The sequence below is a fragment of the Rhamphochromis sp. 'chilingali' genome, assembly GCF_963969265.1.
Source record: "Rhamphochromis sp. 'chilingali' genome assembly, chromosome: 16".
Lineage (NCBI taxonomy): Eukaryota > Metazoa > Chordata > Actinopteri > Cichliformes > Cichlidae > Rhamphochromis > Rhamphochromis sp. 'chilingali'.
The window spans coordinates 11043759-11063144 of record NC_137943.1 but is presented as its reverse complement, the minus strand read 5'-3'; the positions used below and the strand labels follow the sequence as shown (position 1 = coordinate 11063144).

At 39.2% G+C, this 19386-nt stretch overlaps 1 protein-coding gene across 4 annotated transcripts; it reads right to left on the bottom strand.

Moving 5' to 3' along the window:
- Nucleotides 1–1390: 1390 nt before the first annotated feature.
- Nucleotides 1391–6569, bottom strand: LOC308383841 (complement factor H-like). Of its 4 annotated transcripts, XM_080861999.1 has the most exons (8): nucleotides 6470–6569; nucleotides 6197–6388; nucleotides 5362–5550; nucleotides 4192–4248; nucleotides 3771–3932; nucleotides 3516–3677; nucleotides 2702–2727; nucleotides 1391–2583 (listed from the first exon to the last, which is right to left on the bottom strand). In XM_080861999.1, exons 1-8 carry the CDS (start codon nucleotides 6522–6524, stop codon nucleotides 2551–2553), a joined length of 876 nt encoding a protein of 291 aa, XP_080718125.1. In that variant the 5' UTR covers nucleotides 6525–6569; the 3' UTR covers nucleotides 1391–2550. The 4 variants fall into 4 exon arrangements, 1 of the variants encoding a protein (XP_080718125.1); XR_013969229.1 differs by lacking the exons at nucleotides 5362–5550; nucleotides 6197–6388; nucleotides 6470–6569 and adding an exon at nucleotides 4328–4511; XR_013969231.1 differs by lacking the exons at nucleotides 5362–5550; nucleotides 6197–6388; nucleotides 6470–6569 and adding an exon at nucleotides 4353–4511.
- Nucleotides 6570–19386: the final 12817 nt, after the last annotated feature.

Genomic DNA, 19386 nt, shown 5'->3' with positions numbered 1-19386 from the left:
TTGGCAGTAAGCATTTTCTGTTTATCTCGTAGCCTTTGCAAAGATTCCTGGACGCACAATGCAGTCCTCTTTTTCTATCTTTTCTCGTCGTCGGGTGTCTTCTTCTTTCAGAGTCTCCTGCAGAGACATTGCAGTCGATGCTAGCGAGTCCTCTTTCTCTATATTTCTCCAGTGCCATTTTCTTTCAGAGGCTCGGATCTTTGCATTTTATTTGCATCGGCAGAATTTTGTTCTTTTTGCTTCTTTGTGACTTTAAGGTAGGAAGCTTTGGCTTCTTTCAGCTCTTGGTCAAGAGACTCTACCTTCAAATCATGAAGGGCCTTGTTGGAAAGCAGCTGGGATTTCAGGTCACTGATTTCTGTCTTGAGTGACTCCTTCTCCTGGCTATGTTTAATGGCCTGCTCTTTCAGCTGTTTCTGGAGCATCTCTATCTGCTCTCGTTGATTCCTACATTGGACCTCCAATTCAGCCTCCTTAGAGGACTTTAGGCCTACAGAGTCGGCGTGTGAAGTGCCTGCGGTTGGAGTGGCAGACTCCACACACTGCTCTGTGGTAGGGTGGCTGATTTGGTCCTGCAGGGATAGCATCACCTCATCCAGTTTCAATTGCTTGATTGTCATTTGTGAGAGCCTCTGTTTCACTCTTGTTATCGGGCTTATTTCTAGAAGCCTCTTCCAGCTGCTCTATGAGGTCTTTAATTGTTTCCTCATGATTTCTGTTGTTGTCGTACATTTGTGCATGAAGTTTGCTCTGCTGAAACTGGTGATAAGAGGCCCTCTTGTTAGCACCAACCATTTGCCAATAAATGTCGTTCTGATAGTTTTGGGAGGCTTGCAGTTGCTGTTTGAGAGCAGCAATCTCGTCCCATGGATTATACTGGACTGCGCCCTGATGGGGTCTAAATCTGGGATTGGACTGATGTTGGACTGATGTTGCCTGAGTAAACGGTCTTCTTGGCTCTTCAGCCACTCTTTGCTGTTTTCGCTTTTTTGCTTTCTTTGTTTTCTTGACCGTTTCTGTTTGAGCTTGTGCCACGGGAGATTTTTCAGTATTTGGTTTTCCGGGTTTTTCAAGCTCATTTTTTGGTCCTTGCAGGATTGTTGTTTTCATTGTTGCAATGACCATTTTCGTTTGTGCTTCTGCCATTGTCGATGGTTCAGCGTTTGTGTCTGCGTTTCTCTGCGTCTGCCTTATCTTAGTTTTAACAACCAGGTTGTTGTGTGTTTCTGCCATCCGAGATCCACTAAAGTTGGTTGAGTTTCTCTCCTATTTAAGGATTTTTCCAGTAGAATGTTCACTCTGACATCACGGGCTGTTCCTTTGAAGTGCCATGATTGGAGCAATTCAAAATAAAATGCCTACAAACCTACTGTAAAGGAAAGGCTTTTATTTTGTAGCATATACTGATTTAACACTATAAAAGCTACTGTACAGAAATTGCAGTAAAAAATAAAGCAAAAGCAAAATATAAGTTTAATAAATGGTTGTTAAAAACCCTAACTAAAGTAGAAGATGACTGTTTAATGGAAAAGTATTCAACATTCTAGAGATTCTCATGCATAATAATTTCTTTTATAATTTAAACTAGGGCAGGTAGAAAACTTTGATATTTAGTGAAAGATGTTAATGAACACTCTCCAATAAGAGTTACTGAATGACTTTAGGCAGTGAGATCATGGTGTTTGCCGAGGTGACAGAATGTCATCTATGTTTTGTTTTAAATTCAGTTTCATTGCTGAATCTAAGAAACAACAGACTTTAATAGAGGTTTACTAACTTTTACTTTTATATCTATTGTGGAAAAGCCTGTAATAATAATAATTCCAAGCATGCAAACTAGTATGCAAACTAAAATTCACAGGAGAGCTTATGAGACCACAAATACTGTTGAGATCCAGTTCAGAGACACAGGTTTTGCGGAGGTGAAGCCTAGAGGACAGGTGGCAGCTACAGATTTGCTCATCTGCTTTTTTCCTGAAAATTTTCCACATTATGACTAAACGAATACAAGTATGAGAATCAGGCACAGGCTGTGTTCTGAACGGTGTCTATTAAAAACTGTATTGAATTTATATGTATTACATTTTTAAAATTAGAATAACAAATTGTGGTACATGTACATGCACATGTGGTCTGTGCATGTACACACATGAAGAATTTGACATTGCAGCATCTATGAAAGTGTTCATTGTGTAGAACTCACAATCCAAACCTCTACTCGAAAACTGCCTAAAAGACTAGTTTCAATATTTAAACAGTCATTTGTAGATGTTCTAGGTATGTACAAACCCCCCAGCTCCACTCTTTTAGCAGACAAAGCAAAACAAAGACGTCTCTGATGATGAAACATTGAATTCAAACCTCAGCCAGCCGTCAACAATTTAGGGATTCAGTGTGCACATCATGTATTGAGTGCATTCAAAGTTCAAAACATTTATGGACAGTTTGGTGTTTAAAGAGCAATCAGCACTAAAACTGTACAAAGAAAAGAAACATGTTTTGTTGTTGCTCTGCAGATTCTGGTTGAAGTGTTTCAGAAAGGTCGTGTTGTCAGTTGGGTTCTCTGAATACTCTGCACACTTCCTGATTAAATTACAAATAAAACAATATTTTTCAAACTGCTGTGTAAATGTTACTCACAATTTAATATCCTTCTTTGAAATGTATATATTTGAAAAGTAAATCAAAGAATTACACTTACATAAAAAATGTCAGCTGTTGGACAACCTAAACATAATGAGACAAAAGCAACAAAGTGGGTTTGTCAGTTAGAAGCTCAGACCCAATAAACTTTATTAGTGAGGACGGATTTACTGCATTCAAAGATAAACCTGTGGAGGAAAATCCTCTCTGTTCTTAAAGAGCCAGACTGCTTTTATTCTTCATGTTTTACTTTTATTCCATATTATCATTTGCTGTCAAGACTGCTTGCAATCATAGACAATGACTCCCACTCCCTCCATAACACACTGCACAATCTGAAGAGCAGTTTCAGGAACAGATTTCTTCAAGTTCACTGTCTGAGGGGAACGTTACAGGAGGCCGTTCCTTCCTGCTGCTATCAGACTCTTTAATTCATCCACTTGGGTCAGATCCACACATGCAGAACAGGATTAAACACACCTAACTGCACTCTGTTACTTTTGTACACCATAGCATATATTTGCACACATATTTTATATTTATATATATATTTATGTTTGTATTTATACCTATATCTCTATATTTATCTCAATATTTGTCTAATAATGTCTCTGACATGACATGAGTTTGGCTGTTGGAAGTTGGGGACGACTCTATAGGCAAACATCAGCTGCAGCCTTTCACAAATCAGCAATGTTAGGTTTCTATTTCATTATGTTCCTGTGTGGGAAATGTTTATTTACTGGTTTTCTCTTACTATTCTTCTTGAAATGATGTGTTAATTAGATCCTGGAGAATGAAGTTTCATGTATGTTAGCTGTTACAGGAAAAAAGAAACTGAAAGAAAAACAAGAGATCCTTTATATACTTACATGTGCTCAGAAATATTCTTCTATTAGTGCACCGAACATTGATATAATAGTCTTTTGTTGTACAAGGGAAAGGCTTCGTCTCTCCTTCCCGCATGTATTCAGGTGAAGTTTTTACAAGACCATAACGAGCATATCTAGCAGGATCCACCACACAGAACGCTTCTGCAAAAACAACAAGAAGTAAAAACCAAACATAAAAAGAATTTTAAGAACATTTTTAATAAACTTTTAGAGTGAAAATTATTTTTTTGATACCTTCACAGGTGGGCAGTTTGGACCAGTGAGCGTCACTGTAACAACTCACAGCCTCTGGACCAGCTAGTTTGTAATAACGATTGCACTGGTATTTCAAATGCATTGGACCTTCTTCCACAATTACAGCATTTTCAATGTATGGGCGGGCTCCACACGACTGAACTAAAATAAAAGAAAGTGAGTGTAACAAAATGATCATTGTTTACTCAGCTGTTTAGTTTTCCAAATCTTTGAATTCCTGTACAACGTGCTGAACCAATCAACATCAATCATTTCTGCAGTGATCAACGATTCATTCATTCATTAACGCTGGCTTCTAACTCCAATCCAGCTGCTTGTTGTCATTCATATAACTAAATTAAATATATAAACTGAATTTGATGTATATGCTGATTAAGTGGAAAGGTTGTGAGCAACTTACTGTTTATTGGTATAAGACTGTTGTCTCTGTTATTTGAATCAGAGGTGCTAGAAGATGCTGCAGGATACAGAGCAGATAACGCACATATACAGACAACACATCAGTCAGCTTCACTTTATAAACTTCTTTGACTTACAAATCAGTCCTGCTGCCAGCTGTACCTCCCTGATATGTGATCACAGTGAATCATCCTGTCCCCAGTATCCTCTTCTGTCACAACAACCCTCTGCATCTCCTCTTGCACCACGTCCATGAGCTGAGGTCTTCCTCTTTTCTCCCTGCTTGGCAGCTCCATTTTCAGCATCTTAGATCTCTGACTTCATCTCTGATGCACTCATTTCGTCAAATCTGGTTCCTGGGCACTCCTAATGAAAATCAACTCTGATGCCTCCAGCTCCTGTCTTTTTATCAGTGCCATACATCAGAGCTGGTATCACTACTGTCTGGTAAACCTTCCTTTTCTCTCTTGCTGCTATCATTGTGTCAGAGTTCACTACAAGACAGTCACCTCCACCCACTCCACCCTGCATGCAATCTTCTTCACTTCTCTTTTGCACCATCTGTTATTTTGGTTGACCCAAGGTATCTCCACTACTACTTCTATTCGTTGCATCTTTACTTTTCCACCTGCATTATCACAGTTCTTTTGTTGGTACATCAAAGAGTGAAAGTGTCAGGCCAGGACTCTGCAGTCTATTAACACCTACATGCTAGTGGACATGAGGGGGTTCACTTCCTGGCGTTCCAGGAGGAACGCTGGTTTGAGTGGGGTGTGAAGGAGGCCATTTACGTGAAAAGGGAAAGACCATCTCTGATTTGAGGGGGGAGCCTAAGGGTACATCTTTCAGCATCTTTCAGTGCTGTGATTGCAGCCATTCCCCAACTCTCTGTGAATGCTACTCATAGCCATTGATCAATGGTTTTTGATCAGTAGTTGTTGATCAATGGTCATGACAATTTGCATATTAATGATCAAGAAAATGGTTTAATGGTTTAATGCTTCCTCTGCCTGCAGGTTGAGAGGAGTTATTGTTACAAATTTGTCAGTAATGGTGCTTAAATGCACTTCTGTAAAGATCAAGACACATCATTGATCTATACTACATGGATACTATATTATTATTATATTATGTTATAGTGTGTCAAGAAGTTGAATTCATGTCCACTTACTGCAGGTCGGGCCTTGTGTCCAGCTTCCTTGTGTACAAACAGATTTTGTGTTGTGTGCTCCCTCTACAGTGTATCCATCCTCACACTCATACTGCACTTCTGAACCTGCAGCAAACACTTCCTGGTAGTCCTGATGAACGATGACTGCATGGGGGATTTTAGGAGGCACGCTGCACGCATTCATGCTTTCTGTAAAATTAGATTTAGACTCAAAAACGTTATTAATCCCAGAGCAGGGCCGTTTGTTTGTAGCTTATTCACAGGATCAAACCCACAAAACCTACAGTCCTTAAACACTAATCATAAAAACTCCTGTGAGTTGAGTTATGGATCAAAGAAAAGTGAGGACCTGCTACTGTAAACAAATTACATAAAATGCCTTTATTAACAGCATTGGTCTCAAATTTGTTCTGTGTTGACCAGTATTAATTTGGTTGACCAATAGTTTTCATCATAGTGTGCAGACTGTGGTGTCCAACCGGATACTTACAGATACTTTGCAGTTAATCCAAATTGCTATAGCAAGAGTACTATCATCATACGTCTCCTGTATCATCTTCCCTTTATTGGCTCCTTTAAAATGCAGAATTAAATTTGACACTCCTCCTCTGACATAAAAGGTCTTAAATAAAGAGTTAAAGTTTCTAAAAGTAGAATGGGAGGCAGCACTTTCATCTATCAGGCCCTTCTTTTGTGGAACCTGCTCCCAGTTTAGATTGAGGAGACAGACACCCTCTCTACTTTTAAGATTAGCAGTTTTAGGATCTTGGAAAGAAGGCGACCAGATTTCTTTAAGTGGGTGAGCAAAGAAAGAAGAGCTATTGGCAGGACTTACCTATACACTGTGGCTGATGAGACCATTTTCCATTGTGACATGTGCTGGTTGCCCACCAACCCTTCATTGCTAGCGTACGTCCTTCGTTGCAGGTGTAGCTCAGCTTGGTGCCCTGAGAGTAAGTCTCTTGCTTTGGGGCAAAGAAGCCACCGTCCAGTGTGGGAGCATCACAGGCCTGTGTGGTGCTCTGTGCTGAAACACAACACTGAAGTAAGTGCAAAACATTATCAACCAGTGTAAATGTTTGTCTGTGAAGTTACTTGTTGTTCTCACCGTGCAGCACTCCAGGAAACCAAAGAAGAGCAAATGCAAAATATTTGATGCACATTTTTAAATCGTCCAACAACAAAGCAGCACCAGCAGTTAAAGGTAATCCACATGAGAACCAGCTACTTATCACAACTGTCACCCGAAAGTTTGTGCAATCACCTTGGCCCTTCCCATTTTGTGGGATGGAAAAAAGTTCGTACACATCCAAAACAACTTTTGAGAAAGAACGGGAGAAAAACCAGTACATATAAATATAAATATATATATAATAAATATAAATATATATATATATAAATATATATTTATATATATTTATTTATATATATATAAATAAATATATATATATATAATAAAATATATATAAATGTTAGAGCTCTGATCTAAAACTCATGAACTTCTTTCTTTTACAGCTAATTTATCGAGACTGGGGTTTTCCACAGCTTCTTTTCTCAGTGCTTTTGTTACATATCGTTACATCTGTTGATTTCATGCACACACCAACATCTTCCCGATGTCTACAAAACTTCTCATCACCCAGAAAATGAAGAGAAAATTGTTGGTTTTACTTTGCCGATTAGTTTGGTTTAAACATAGTGATTTCAAATTACATTATTCATGACATTTATTATTTCAGTGCGTATTGAATGAATAGAGCAACACATATTTTGCATTGATTTTATTAATCACACAGTGGATGTTGTGTTTGGGACATTTTCTCTGAAGCGACTCGAAATATTTACTTTGAAACATCAAATCAATGAAACTATTTACAGTCCAAATTTCAAAGTCATTTTAGATGGCCTACCACTCTGTGGCCGAGTTGCTGTCGTTCCCAATCACTTCCACTTTGTTATAATACCAATAACAGCTAAGTGTAAAATATTTAGCAGCAAAGAAATTTCACAACTGGACGTGTTGCACGGGTGGTGCATCCTATCCTATCACTGAGCTCCTGAGAGCGACTCATTCTTTCACAAATGTTTGTTGACGTCTGCATGCCTGAGTGCTGGATTTTATAAACCTGTGGCCGAGTTTATTTTAGAAAAAGTTCAAGTAGGGACTCGGTCACCGTGATGCCTTTAACAGGCCACAGCTTAACAGCCATGGGATTGAAACTTTAATGTCACATCAAATTAGTGGCTGTACCACGCATTTAGTACATGCAAAAGTGAGCTGTGAAACATTTCTGCATCTTAGTCACTGTGAGCTTATTCATTAGGGTCCAAATGCAGGACTCAGAGGCTGCCATGATAAGATATAATAAAGAATGAAGATGACATGCTATGAGTACATTAAGTGGAGAAAGGAGGTGCTGGGCCCGATCCAAGGGTGAGAGAAGGATACACCCTGGACAGGTCGTCAGTCTGTCTGCAGTTGTGGCGTATTAATTCAGTTCAGTTTAATTCAGTATACTTACACTTGTATACATTTTTACACTTACACCTACGTTATCATGTGTATGTTCAGTAAGGACGATCTGTAAGTGTTCATCTGTCTGCTTTCTTGGCTGTTTGGCTGCTAGTCTGTTCATCACGTCACTTCCACTTTTTCACGGTGTCCTAGTCAGTGCTGACATCATTGCTCCACTCCAATCATCTAATCTGATCTAATTGCTTTTACTTTTTCCACACAGGGGCAGGTGGGTTTGAATAGCTTTATATCTCTTAATAAATGAAATTGTCATTTTTAAAGTGGATTTTGTATTTACTCAGGATATCTTTGTTGAATATTACAATATGAAAATAATTTTTTAAAGCACTGCATGTTTTAAGAATACTGTATTTCAGGGTTTACACATAAAAATTCAACCTTTATGCTGAGTCTAAGAAATCATTGTCCTGTTAACATAAATTACAAATTGTAAACTAGAAAAATTTGCATTTCCTGCGAAAATGCAGTGTGGATGCCTTAACGGCTGAAGATATCTGCTGAAAAAAGCTGAAAAAGTTGAAACAAAAAAAAAAAAAAAAAAAAAGATGCCCTGAGCAGGATTCGAACCTGGCCCTCCTGATCAAAGGGCAGCTATTTAGCTCACTGAGCCAAACACTTTCTCACAAAGAAAAGGTGGAGAGATTGACAATTGTGCTAGCAGAATTTGGGCAAAAAAAAGAGGTGAAAATTCTGCTGAAAAGAGTTCCATCAGCAGAATTTCTGCTGAAAAGAGGTGAATGAGCAGAATTCTGCTGAAAAGAGTTTTTTTCTGAAAACAGCAGAAAAAACTGAAAATTTTGCTGAAAAGAGTTGAATGAGCAGAATTCTGCTGAAAAGAGGTTTTTGCTGAAAAAGAGCTGATAAAGTTTGGATTTGTGCTGAAAAGGGGTTAAAAAAACTGAAAATTTTGCTGAAAAGGGGTGAATAAAATGAAATTTGTGTTGAAAAGAGTTTAAAAAAAGTTTAACTGTTAAGTGAAAGAAATGTTGCCATAAGCTGGATTTGAACCCAGGCCTCCCAGTCTGAGAACGGATGCTTATCTCACTGAGGTAAAGCACAGCTCAGCCCATCATGCAAAATCAGTGACCACATTGATAATGTGTTCCATTCATTTCAATGGTCAAAAGTCATAACACACATCAGCAGAAATAGCAGAATTTTTTAAAGTTTAAACATAGCATTTCTGCTAAAACTTAGTATTTATACTAAATAATATTTTTTTCCTGCCAAATCATAGCATTTGTGCTGGAACACAGAAAGTTCCACCAAATCATACAATTTGTACTAAAACATTATTTATGATTTAGCAGAAACATTGGGACTTGGTAGAAATACTATGATTTACATGAAATACTTTGACTTAGCAGAAGTACTACAATCTAGGAAAAAAGTACTAAAGCATAGCAGAAATTCTATCATTGAGCAGAATTACTAGGATTTAGAAGAAATACTAAGATTTGGCACAAACACTGATGTGGCTCAAGAACCTTTATTGTGCAGTTATACTATGATTTGGAAGAAATACTATACTTTGGCACAAATACTATGATTTGGAAGAAATACTATGTTTTAGCACAAATACTATGATTTGGCTCAAATACTATAACTATCCTCGGTCAGAAGGAGAGGCTGACATCCAGGGATTAGATTACCACAGGTGGAGTTTATTGCGGTCAGATGGATGGTACAGGGAGGTATGGCATACAGTAGGAGGATGTGGAGAGGTGATATGGTGTGGTTTCTATGATTAAGAACAGGGTATGCATTACAACATGCATACAGATTAAAGATTAAGAAAACTGGTAACAAATTCCTCCACTACAAATCAGTCTGATGCCACTTTTTACAGGGTTCCCGTTTACTAAGGCACTACCCAAAAGGTGCCACAAGAGGGCACTCCAACACAAGAGATGACCTATTTACACTGATGCACTTAGTAAACCGCCCCTACTTAGCCACTACATAATACAGTGATATTACAGTATACAAATTCACACGAATACTATGATTTGGCAGAAATACTATGACTGAGTAGTAATACTATAACATAACAGATTTCCTAAAAAAAACTATTAAATTGCAGTAATTCTATGACTTGGCAGAGATACTACGTTTTAGCACAAATACTATAACAACGCAGAAATACTATGACTTAGTAGTAATACTATAACATAACAGTTCAATGTTCTTGCACAAATACCACAATATGGCAGAAATACTATGTTTTAGCACAAATACTGTGATTTGGTATAAATACTATGATTTGGCACACATACTATATTCCGCAGATACACTATAACATAACAGATATGCTACAACTTAGTAGTAATACTATAACATAACAGAATTATTATTTGGGCACAAATACCACGATTTGGCAAAAATACTATGATTGGGTACAAATACTATGATTTGGCAATAATACTGCATTTTAACACAACTACTGAGATTTAATTGAAATACTATGATTTAGAAGAAATACTATTACTCCATACAAATACGATACTTTGGGACAAATACTATGTTTTGGTTCTAATACTATGATGTGCAACAAATACTATGATTTGGCACAAGTACTATGATTTAGTACAAATACTATGATTTGGCAGAAATACTATGACTTAGTAGTAATACTATAACATAACAGATTTCCTAAAAAAAAACTATGAAATTGCATTAATTCTATGACTTGGCAGAGATACTACGTTTTAGCACAAATACTATAACAACGCAGAAATACTATGACTTAGTAGTAATACTATAACATAACAGTTCAATGTTCTTGCACAAATACCACAATATGGCAGAAATACTATGTTTTAGCAAAAATACTGTGATTTGGTGTAAATACTACGATTTGGCACACATACTATATTCCGCAGATACACTATAACATAACAGATATTCTACGACTTAGTAGTAATACTATAACATAACAGAATTATTAACTGGGCACAAATACCACGATTTGGCAAAAATACTATGATTGGGTACAAATACTATGATTTGGCAATAATACTGCATTTTAACACAACTACTGAGATTTGATTGAAATACTATGATTTAGAAGAAATACTATTACTCCATACAAATACGATGCTTTGGGACAAATACTATGTTTTGGTTCCAATACTATGATGTTCAACAAATACTATGATTTGGCACAAGTACTATGATTTAGTACAAATACTATGATTTGGCAGAAATACTATGCCTTAGTAGTAATACTATGACATAAAAGATATACTATGGTTTTGCAGACATACTATGATTTTGCACAAATACCATGATTTGGCACAAATGCTATGATTTAGCAGAAATACTATGATTGGGTACAAATACTATGATTTGGCAATAATACTGCGTTTTAACAACAACTACTGAGATTTGATTGAAATACTATGATTTAGAAGAAATACTATGACTCCATACAAATATGATGCTTTGGCACAAATACTGTGATTTGGCAGAAATACTATGACTTAGTAGTAATACTATAACATAACAGATTTCCTAAAAAAAACTATGAAATTGCAGTAATTCTATGACTTGGCAGAGATACTACGTTTTAGTACAAATACTATAACAATGCAGAAATACTATGACTTAGTAGTAATACTATAACATAACAGTTCAATGTTCTTGCACAAATACCACAATATGGCAGAAATACTATGTTTTACCACAAATACTGTGATTTGGTATAAATACTGCGATTTGGCACACATACTATGATTTGGCAGAAATACTATGCCTTAGTAGTAATACTATAACATAAGAGATATACTATGGTTTTGCAGACATACTATGTTTTTGCACAAATACCATGATTTGGCACAAATGCTATGATTTAGCAGAAATACTATGATTGGGTATAAATACTATGATTGGGCAGAAGTACCATGTTTCAGTACAAATACTATGATTTGGCAGGAATACTCTGGTTTAGCAGAAATACTCTGATTTAGCAGAAGTACTATCTTTTGGTAGAAATTCCTGCTAAAAGGTACTATTTCTGCGTTTTAGCAGAAATACTGTAATTTGGCATAAATACTATAATTTGGGATAAATACTATGATTTGGCACATATAATATATTCAGCACATATATTATAAAATAACAGAAATATTTGGCCCCAAAACCATGATTTTGCACAAATACCATGATTTTGCAAAAATACTATGAATTGGCAGAAATACTATGATTTAGCAGAAATACTATGATTTGGCAAAAGTACTTAGATGTAGTAGAAGTACTTTGCTTTAGCAGAAATACTATGATTGAGGAGTAATACCTAAACATAGGAGAAATATTGATACACAGACACACATACACAGACAGTAAAGGGAACAGGAGCTGTGGAGAGTCTGGGCTTGGTATATGTAGGTCAGTTAAATTAGCTGCACCTGCTGTAGTCAGCCCTTACACACACAGACACAGAGAGAGGTGTGAGTTTTCTTCAGTGTATTTCTGACATTCAGGATTCCCCTCGAACAAATGGCCATAATTTCCTAACCGTAGAGGCTAGAACGGTCATTCAGGCATCGTTTTATTCAGAAGAGATGGGGGAATCTTCAGGTCTTCATAATTCAGAGATAAAACATAAATTCTTAAAGATATATGACTTGTAATACACTGTAACTGAGTAGAGGCGAAGCAAAAACTGCCTTGACTTGCGCTCAAACAACCTTTGGTAACTCTAAATCTATATGGAGCATCAAAATCATTCTTTCACCGTAAGAAACAGCAGGCTTTGGTGAACAGTCATGGAAATTTTCAGGGCTCTGTGGAAATCCATCAAAAAGATATGACGAGAGAAAAAAGTGGTTCATTTCCAGAGATTGAAATCTGATGAAATCTGAGCGAGGGACAAATTTCCTACCCTCAAACAAGTCCAACTCATTTCAGAACGGTAATAGGTGAGAAAGAAATTCTTGAATTGTGAGCGTCAGGAGTGTCTGAACATATACGGGGACAAGCCTCATGTCTTAACTTCGCTTCGTTAAGGAGATATGACAATTTGAAAATGCCTCTCATTAGAGAAATCCAGCGGTGATTTTGAACAAACTCTCCATTGAGTTTATATGGAGAGTTTTCTGACTTTGTGTTACTCTGAGGAGATTTGCAAAATATCTATGAGTCCCACAACAATGATAGTGACATTTTCTGAAAGCCAGCAAAAATACCTACGTTTTGGTGTATAATTTGTGGGGCTTGAGTGGAAATTGAGCGAGTAGCAAGAAGTTGTTTGGACATGAAGAGAAAATTCAAACAGTTTCACTGTCCCCTCTGAGTTAATTGCATAGCAACCATAGCAACGCATGTATTTTCTGAAAAATCACAATTTTGCAACTGAAAACTCAAAGAGGGATAAGATTAAAACGGTAGAAGATCTGAAAAAGCTGAATCATACAGGAATAGCCAAATCATTTGAGAACATTTTAAAGTTTGAATGAAGTTTCTAGGTGAAAGTATGAGGCAGTAGTTAAGTTTCAAAGACAAGAAAGTTTTAGCAGAATTGTGGAAGTTTCCCATTCATTTCAATGGGACAAATTAAAGGAAAAAAGTGTAATATTTTAAAAAGTATAATAGTAATAAACACCAAAAGTCATAGCCGGCATTAGCAGAAAGAGCAGAACAGTTTAGAGTTTGAACGGTGAAAATAGCACAAAAATTGTGGAAGTAGATCCACGGCAAAAAGTGTACGGAAACACCCGGAATAATAATAAAGAAGAAAGAGAAACAGGATCTCAATAGTGTGGATGCCTATTAAGGCATCCACACAATTAATGTCAAAAATGTTGGGAAAAGTGATTTTGTTATGACTTCTTCTCAAATGAGATACAGCAACTATTTCAGTCAGACTTCAGAGCTTTTCATAGTTCTGAAAAAGCTTTGTTGAAGGTGATCGATTATTTGTGACTCACATTAGATTCAGGAGATATCACAGCCCTCATTATTTTGGACATTAGCTGCTTTCTGCTTTTGATATTGTGAAGCACAAGAATCTTTGGGCTTGGCTCAAATGTTGGGTTGGATATAAGAACTTTCTCTGTGTCTGATGGTCAGTTCTTTAAATCTTCTGCTCCTGTTTCTTGGACCAGGACACCAAATGAGTGTTTTTGTGCCGTCACAGACCTCTGACATTTTAAGCCTAAATATCAGTTGGACAAATATCTACTAAAAATCTTTGTTTAAATATAAATGTGTTAATAATATCTGTTTAAATTATTTCCTGAGATTATTTTCATGTTGGCTTAAAATAAAATATCTCCCTATGCTCTTACTGAATCTTCTGCATGCTTTTGGTCACTAACCAAAGCCAACACCATCATGAAGTAAAACAAATCAATAAACTTGTTCCTGTGTGCTTACTATAGTGTTTCCGTTATTGTTATTTATTAAATAATATTTTGGTGTGCATAGTAAAAGAACTGTTCTACACAGTTAGCAGACAAAGCAATACAAAGACGTCTCTGATGATGAAACATTTTATTCAGACCTCAGCCAGCCATCGACACTTTATGGATTCAGTGTACACATCATGTACTGAGTGCATGAAAAGTTCAAATCATTTATGGACAGTTTGGTGTTTAAAGAACAATCAGCCCCAAAACTGGACAAAGAAAAGAAACATGTTTCATTGTTGCTCTGCAGGTTCTGGTTGAAGTGTTTCAGAAAGGTTGTGTTGTCAGTAGGGTCATTCTTCTGCAGTCAGGCTGATTAAAACACCAACAAACAAACAACAGCTGAGTGAAAAACATCAAGCACATTTATTTCAAAGAAACTATATTTGTTTGAAAATAAATCAAAGAACAACACTTACATCATAGTGAAATTCATTTCTATCACAGCCTAAACAAGAAGCAGATAGTTTGTCAGTTAGAAGCTCATATCGAGTAAACTTTATCAGTGAGGACTGATTCACTGCATTCAAAGATAAACCTACAGAGGAAAATCCTCTCTGTTCTTAAAGAGCCAGACTGCTTTTATTCCTCATGTTTTACTTTTATTCCATATTAACATTTGTTGAAGTTACTTCATTGTGTGTTTTGTAACCATAACAAACTGTTTTGTGGTGATTTGGGGGCAACTGGAACAAGTGTGGATGCTGCACACTAAATCACTTTGTTCCTGTGATAAAGAGTGAATCTCCTGCTTTGTGTGATGTGCTGGGACAAAGGCAGATAGAGGAGCTTGGCTGTTGGAAGCTGGGAATGACTCTCCATACAACAACATGAAGCGGGGGTGTCATTCCTATAGACAAACATCAGCTGCAGCTTTTAACAAATCAGCAATGCTAGGTTTCTATTTCAATATGTTCCTGTGTGGGAAATTTTATTTACTTTTCTTTCACTATTCCTCTTGTTTGTGTATCAGATCCCAGAGAAGAAATTTTGTTTGCTGCCAAACAAAAAAAGAAACTCAAAGAGTTAAAATGTAAAGAGATAAATACTTACATCTGGTGAAATCTAGCCTTCTGTTAGTACACCGAACATAGATATATTTGTCTCTTGCTATACAAGAAAAATATTTTTCTTCTCCTTCCCGCATGTAAGCAGGTTGAGCTGCTGCAAAACCATAACGAGCATATCTAGCAGGATCCACCACACAGACCGCTCCTGCAAAAACAACAACAAGTAAAAACAAACATAAGTAGAATTTTTAGGAACATTTTTAATAAACCTTTGGAGGTAAAATTATTTTTAATACCTTCACAGGTGGGCAGTTTGGACCAGCTACCATCACCGTAACAATTCACAGTGTCTGGACCAGCTAGTTTGTAAAAGCCATTGCACTGGTATTTTAAATACATTGGACCTTCTTCCACAACTGCAGCATGTTCAATGTTTGGGCGGGCTCCACATGACTGAACTAAAATAAAAGAAAGTGAGTGTAAATAAATAATCATTGTGTACTCAGCTGTTTAGTTTTCCAAATCTATCAATTCCTGTACAACTTAGCCAACCAATCAAAATTAATAAATTTTTGCAGGGATCAACCAGTTTCATTCATTCATTAACACTGGCTTCTAATTCCAATCCAGCTGCTTGTTGTCATTCAAAAAAGCTAAATTGAATATATAAACTGAATTTGATGTATATGCTGATTAAGTGGAAAAGGTTGTGAGCAACTTACTGTTTATTGGTATAAGCCTGTTGTCTCTGTTATTTGAGTCAGAGGTGCTAGAAGATGCTGCAGGATTCAGAGCAGATAATGTACAAAAACAGACAACAGATCAGTTAGACTGGAGATATCATCTGAATTTCAGGAGCGGGACCACTCCTCCTTCATGCCCCCTCCGGCCTCAGGCTATAAAACCCCCCTTCTCCATTACCTGCTGTTCTCATTTTCATGCCCCCCCCCCCCCCCCCCCCCTTTTCTTTCCTCTCTTATCCTCTTTTCCTATCCTTTCTTCCTTTCCTCCATTTATTTCTCGTTAGTACATGGGGATCTGCCCGGTCCGAGAGCCGTCGCCAGTCCCCTTCAAGGCCTTCCCCAAAGGCCTTGAAGGGGAGGAGTTGGCCGTCCGACTGCGGTCTGGAGTGTGGAGCCTTCCTGCTGCTGCGGAGTCGGGGCGGTCTGCCTCCCCCCACCGCAGGGAAAAGGGAAACACCACCTGGGTCTGGGTGCAGTTCCCCCCTCCAGGGGCGGGGGCACCTAGACCCGGTTTGTAGAGTACGCTTGGGGAGTGTGATTGTGTGTACAGCGTCTCTTTATGTCTGTCTCCACGTTGGTTGAGTGTGGAGTAAGTGCATATGAGAGCATGAGGGTGGGAATGGATGTTTGTATCTGTGTGTGCCTGTATGTCTGTGTCTATATGTCAGGTTGGGTGTCAGGCGCCACCTCTCTGGGGACATCTCAGGCCCTCCAAGGTTTGGAGGCCTATCTCCCCCTACCACCACTTCCCCTGCCAGTGGCGGACCCCCTCAGACATCGGTGCGTTGGTGGTTCTTTGTGTCCGGGGATGGGCGTCCAGGTACACACCGGCTCACTCCTTGGCGGCCGCTTATCGGGGCCTGGAGCCTGGGGCTCGCTCGGGCCACTTCGGAGGGGGGGTGCCCCCGGCCTCCCGGCCTGGGGCTCGGTCACTCAGGCGCGGCTGGCTGCCGGCGGAGCTCACGGGCGCGTCACTGCAACTCCCCCTGGCTTCTGCTCCGCGGCTGCTGGGTGAGCCCTCATCTGGGACTCTCCTCAGCTCTTTCTGGGACAGTGGCGCGGCTGCCCCTCTGTTGGTCTTCCTTGGTCTCTTGTGTTCTGGGGGCCTCTGGATGTCTGGAGTTTTGATCTCCACACCTGCTTCACGCCCTGGAGGACGGGGCTGTGGCCCCCCCACACCCTCTAGCAGATTATTACATGAAGGAACCTTTTAAAAAAACAAAAAACAAGCGCGTCCATGCTCACAGGTGTACACACGGGTGATCACACCCACAAACTACACCCTTTTTGGCTCCTACCTCAAAGCACACTGTGTTCTGTTGATCTTATGTGCTGCACAATAATGTTTAACATTTAGTATTTACTGTCATATTCCCATATATCATTGTGATGTTGTTTATTCTATTACTCTTGTTCTCTTCTGCTTGTTTTCTTTTTTCTTTCTCAGCAGGTGATCCAGGTGATTGATATATGCATTTTTTTTCTCTGCCCGTTCTGTTGGTTTTTGTCTTTTGCCCTTCTCCCCCGTCCCTCTTCTCAGCTGTTTCTCTTTCCCTCTTTCTTTCTCCCCTCCTTTCCCCCAGTCAAGTCTGTCCCGTATTCAGTAAGTGAAAATAAAATAAACAATAAAAGGTGAATCAAATGGACCATTACGGCAAGGCTGGGATGGTCAGTTTGGTAAAGTAAATCCGTTGGGCATCTTTCTTTGCCTTTAGACAACAATTCTGATGGCAAAAGAGCCAAACGGGACAGGCCAAAAAAAAAAGAAAAAAAAAAGGCCTTCCCCAAACTGCAGCACTATTCACACTTCCTTATCCCCCATCGCCCATTGTTACCAAGGATGTGGTCCTTGTTAGTGAAATCACTTTATAAACTTCTTTGACTTATAAATGAGTCCTGCTGCTAGCTGTACCTCCCTGATGTCCAGTAGTTCCTCTACTTGATGAGAACAGATAACTCATTAGTTATATGGTACATGCTGCATATATTTCATTGAGACATAGAGGTGCTGCGGGAGTACGCGTTGTCTGGCCCATTGCTATGGGCCATTCGATCCCTATACAACCGTTGCAAGAGCTTGGTTTGCATAGTCGGTAATAAGTCAGACTTGTTTCCCGTGGGTGATGGGCTTTGCCAGGGTTGCCCTTTGTCACCGATTCTGTTCATAACTTTTATGGACAGGATTTGTAGGCACAGCCAAGTGGCGGAGGGCTTTTACTTAGGTGGCCTCAGAATCTCATCTCTGCTTTTCGCAGATGATGTGGTCCTGTTGGCTTCATCGGGTGAAGGCCTCCAGTATGCACTGGAACGGTTCGCAGCCGAGTGTGAAGCGGCAGGAATGAGGATCAGCAACTCCAAATCTGAGAACATGGTTCTCAGCCGGAAAAGGGTGGAGTGCTCACTCCGGGTCGGGGATGAGTTCCTGCCCCAAGTGTAGGAGTTCAAGTATCTCGGGGTCTTGTTCACGAGTGATGGGAGAAGGGAGCGAGAGATTGTCAGACGGATTGGTGCACCGGTCCATCGTGGTGAAGAGAGAGCTGAGCGTAAAAGCGAAGCTCTCAATTTATCGGTCGATCTACGTCCCTACTCTCACCTATGGCCACGAGCTGTGGGTAGTAGAACGAGATCGGGGATACAAGCGGCGAAAATGAGCTTCCTCTGAAGGGTGGCTGGCCTCTCCCTTAGAGATAGGGTGAGAGGTTCAGCCATCCGCGAGGGGCTCTGAGTAGAGCTGCTGCTCCTCCACATCGAAAAGAGCCAGTTGAGGTTGTTCGGGCATCTGACAAGGATGCCTCATGGGCGCCTCCTGGGTGAGGTGTTCCAGGCATGTCCCAGCAGGAGGAGGCCCCGGGGCAGACCCAGGACACGCTGGAGAGATTATATCTGTCGGCTGGCCTGGGAACGCCTTGGTATTCCCTCGGATAATCTAGAGGAGGTGGCTGGGGAGAGGGAGGTCTGGGCTTCTCTGCTTGGGCTGCTGCCCCCGTGACCCGGCCCCGGAAGAAGATGGATGGATGCATGGATGGATGGACCCTGTCTGACACTCTCTTCACCTCCACAACACTATACACATGTGCTTGCTTTAAGGACATTCCTATTCTGTTTCTCTCCCAGGCTACTTCATGGTTTGAGTCCACCCCCAATTTTCATTTGTATTTCTTTTGTGGCTTACTAACTGGTGTTGTTCTATAACTAATGATTTGCAAGTCTTGTTTGTCAGTCAAAATAAAGAAAGATGTGTGAATGAGTGTTTTCAAAACATTGCTACAAGGTATATCTATATTTTATAAAGAGAATAAATAAATGGTTTAATACTTCCTCTGTCTGCA

Bases quoted from the DNA above. Each gene is read 5' to 3' on its own strand.
- LOC308383841 (XM_080861999.1), bottom strand. From the start codon at position 6,524: ATGTGCATCAAATATTTTGCATTTGCTCTTCTTTGGTTTCCTGGAGTG. The intron at 5,551-6,196 runs GTAAGTCCTGCC...CTAATTTTACAG, and splicing joins TCATCAGCCACAGTGTATAG to AAAGCATGAATGCGTGCAGC. The intron at 2,728-3,515 runs GTAAGTATATAA...CATTATGTTTAG, and splicing joins AAGAATATTTCTGAGCACAT to GTTGTCCAACAGCTGACATT.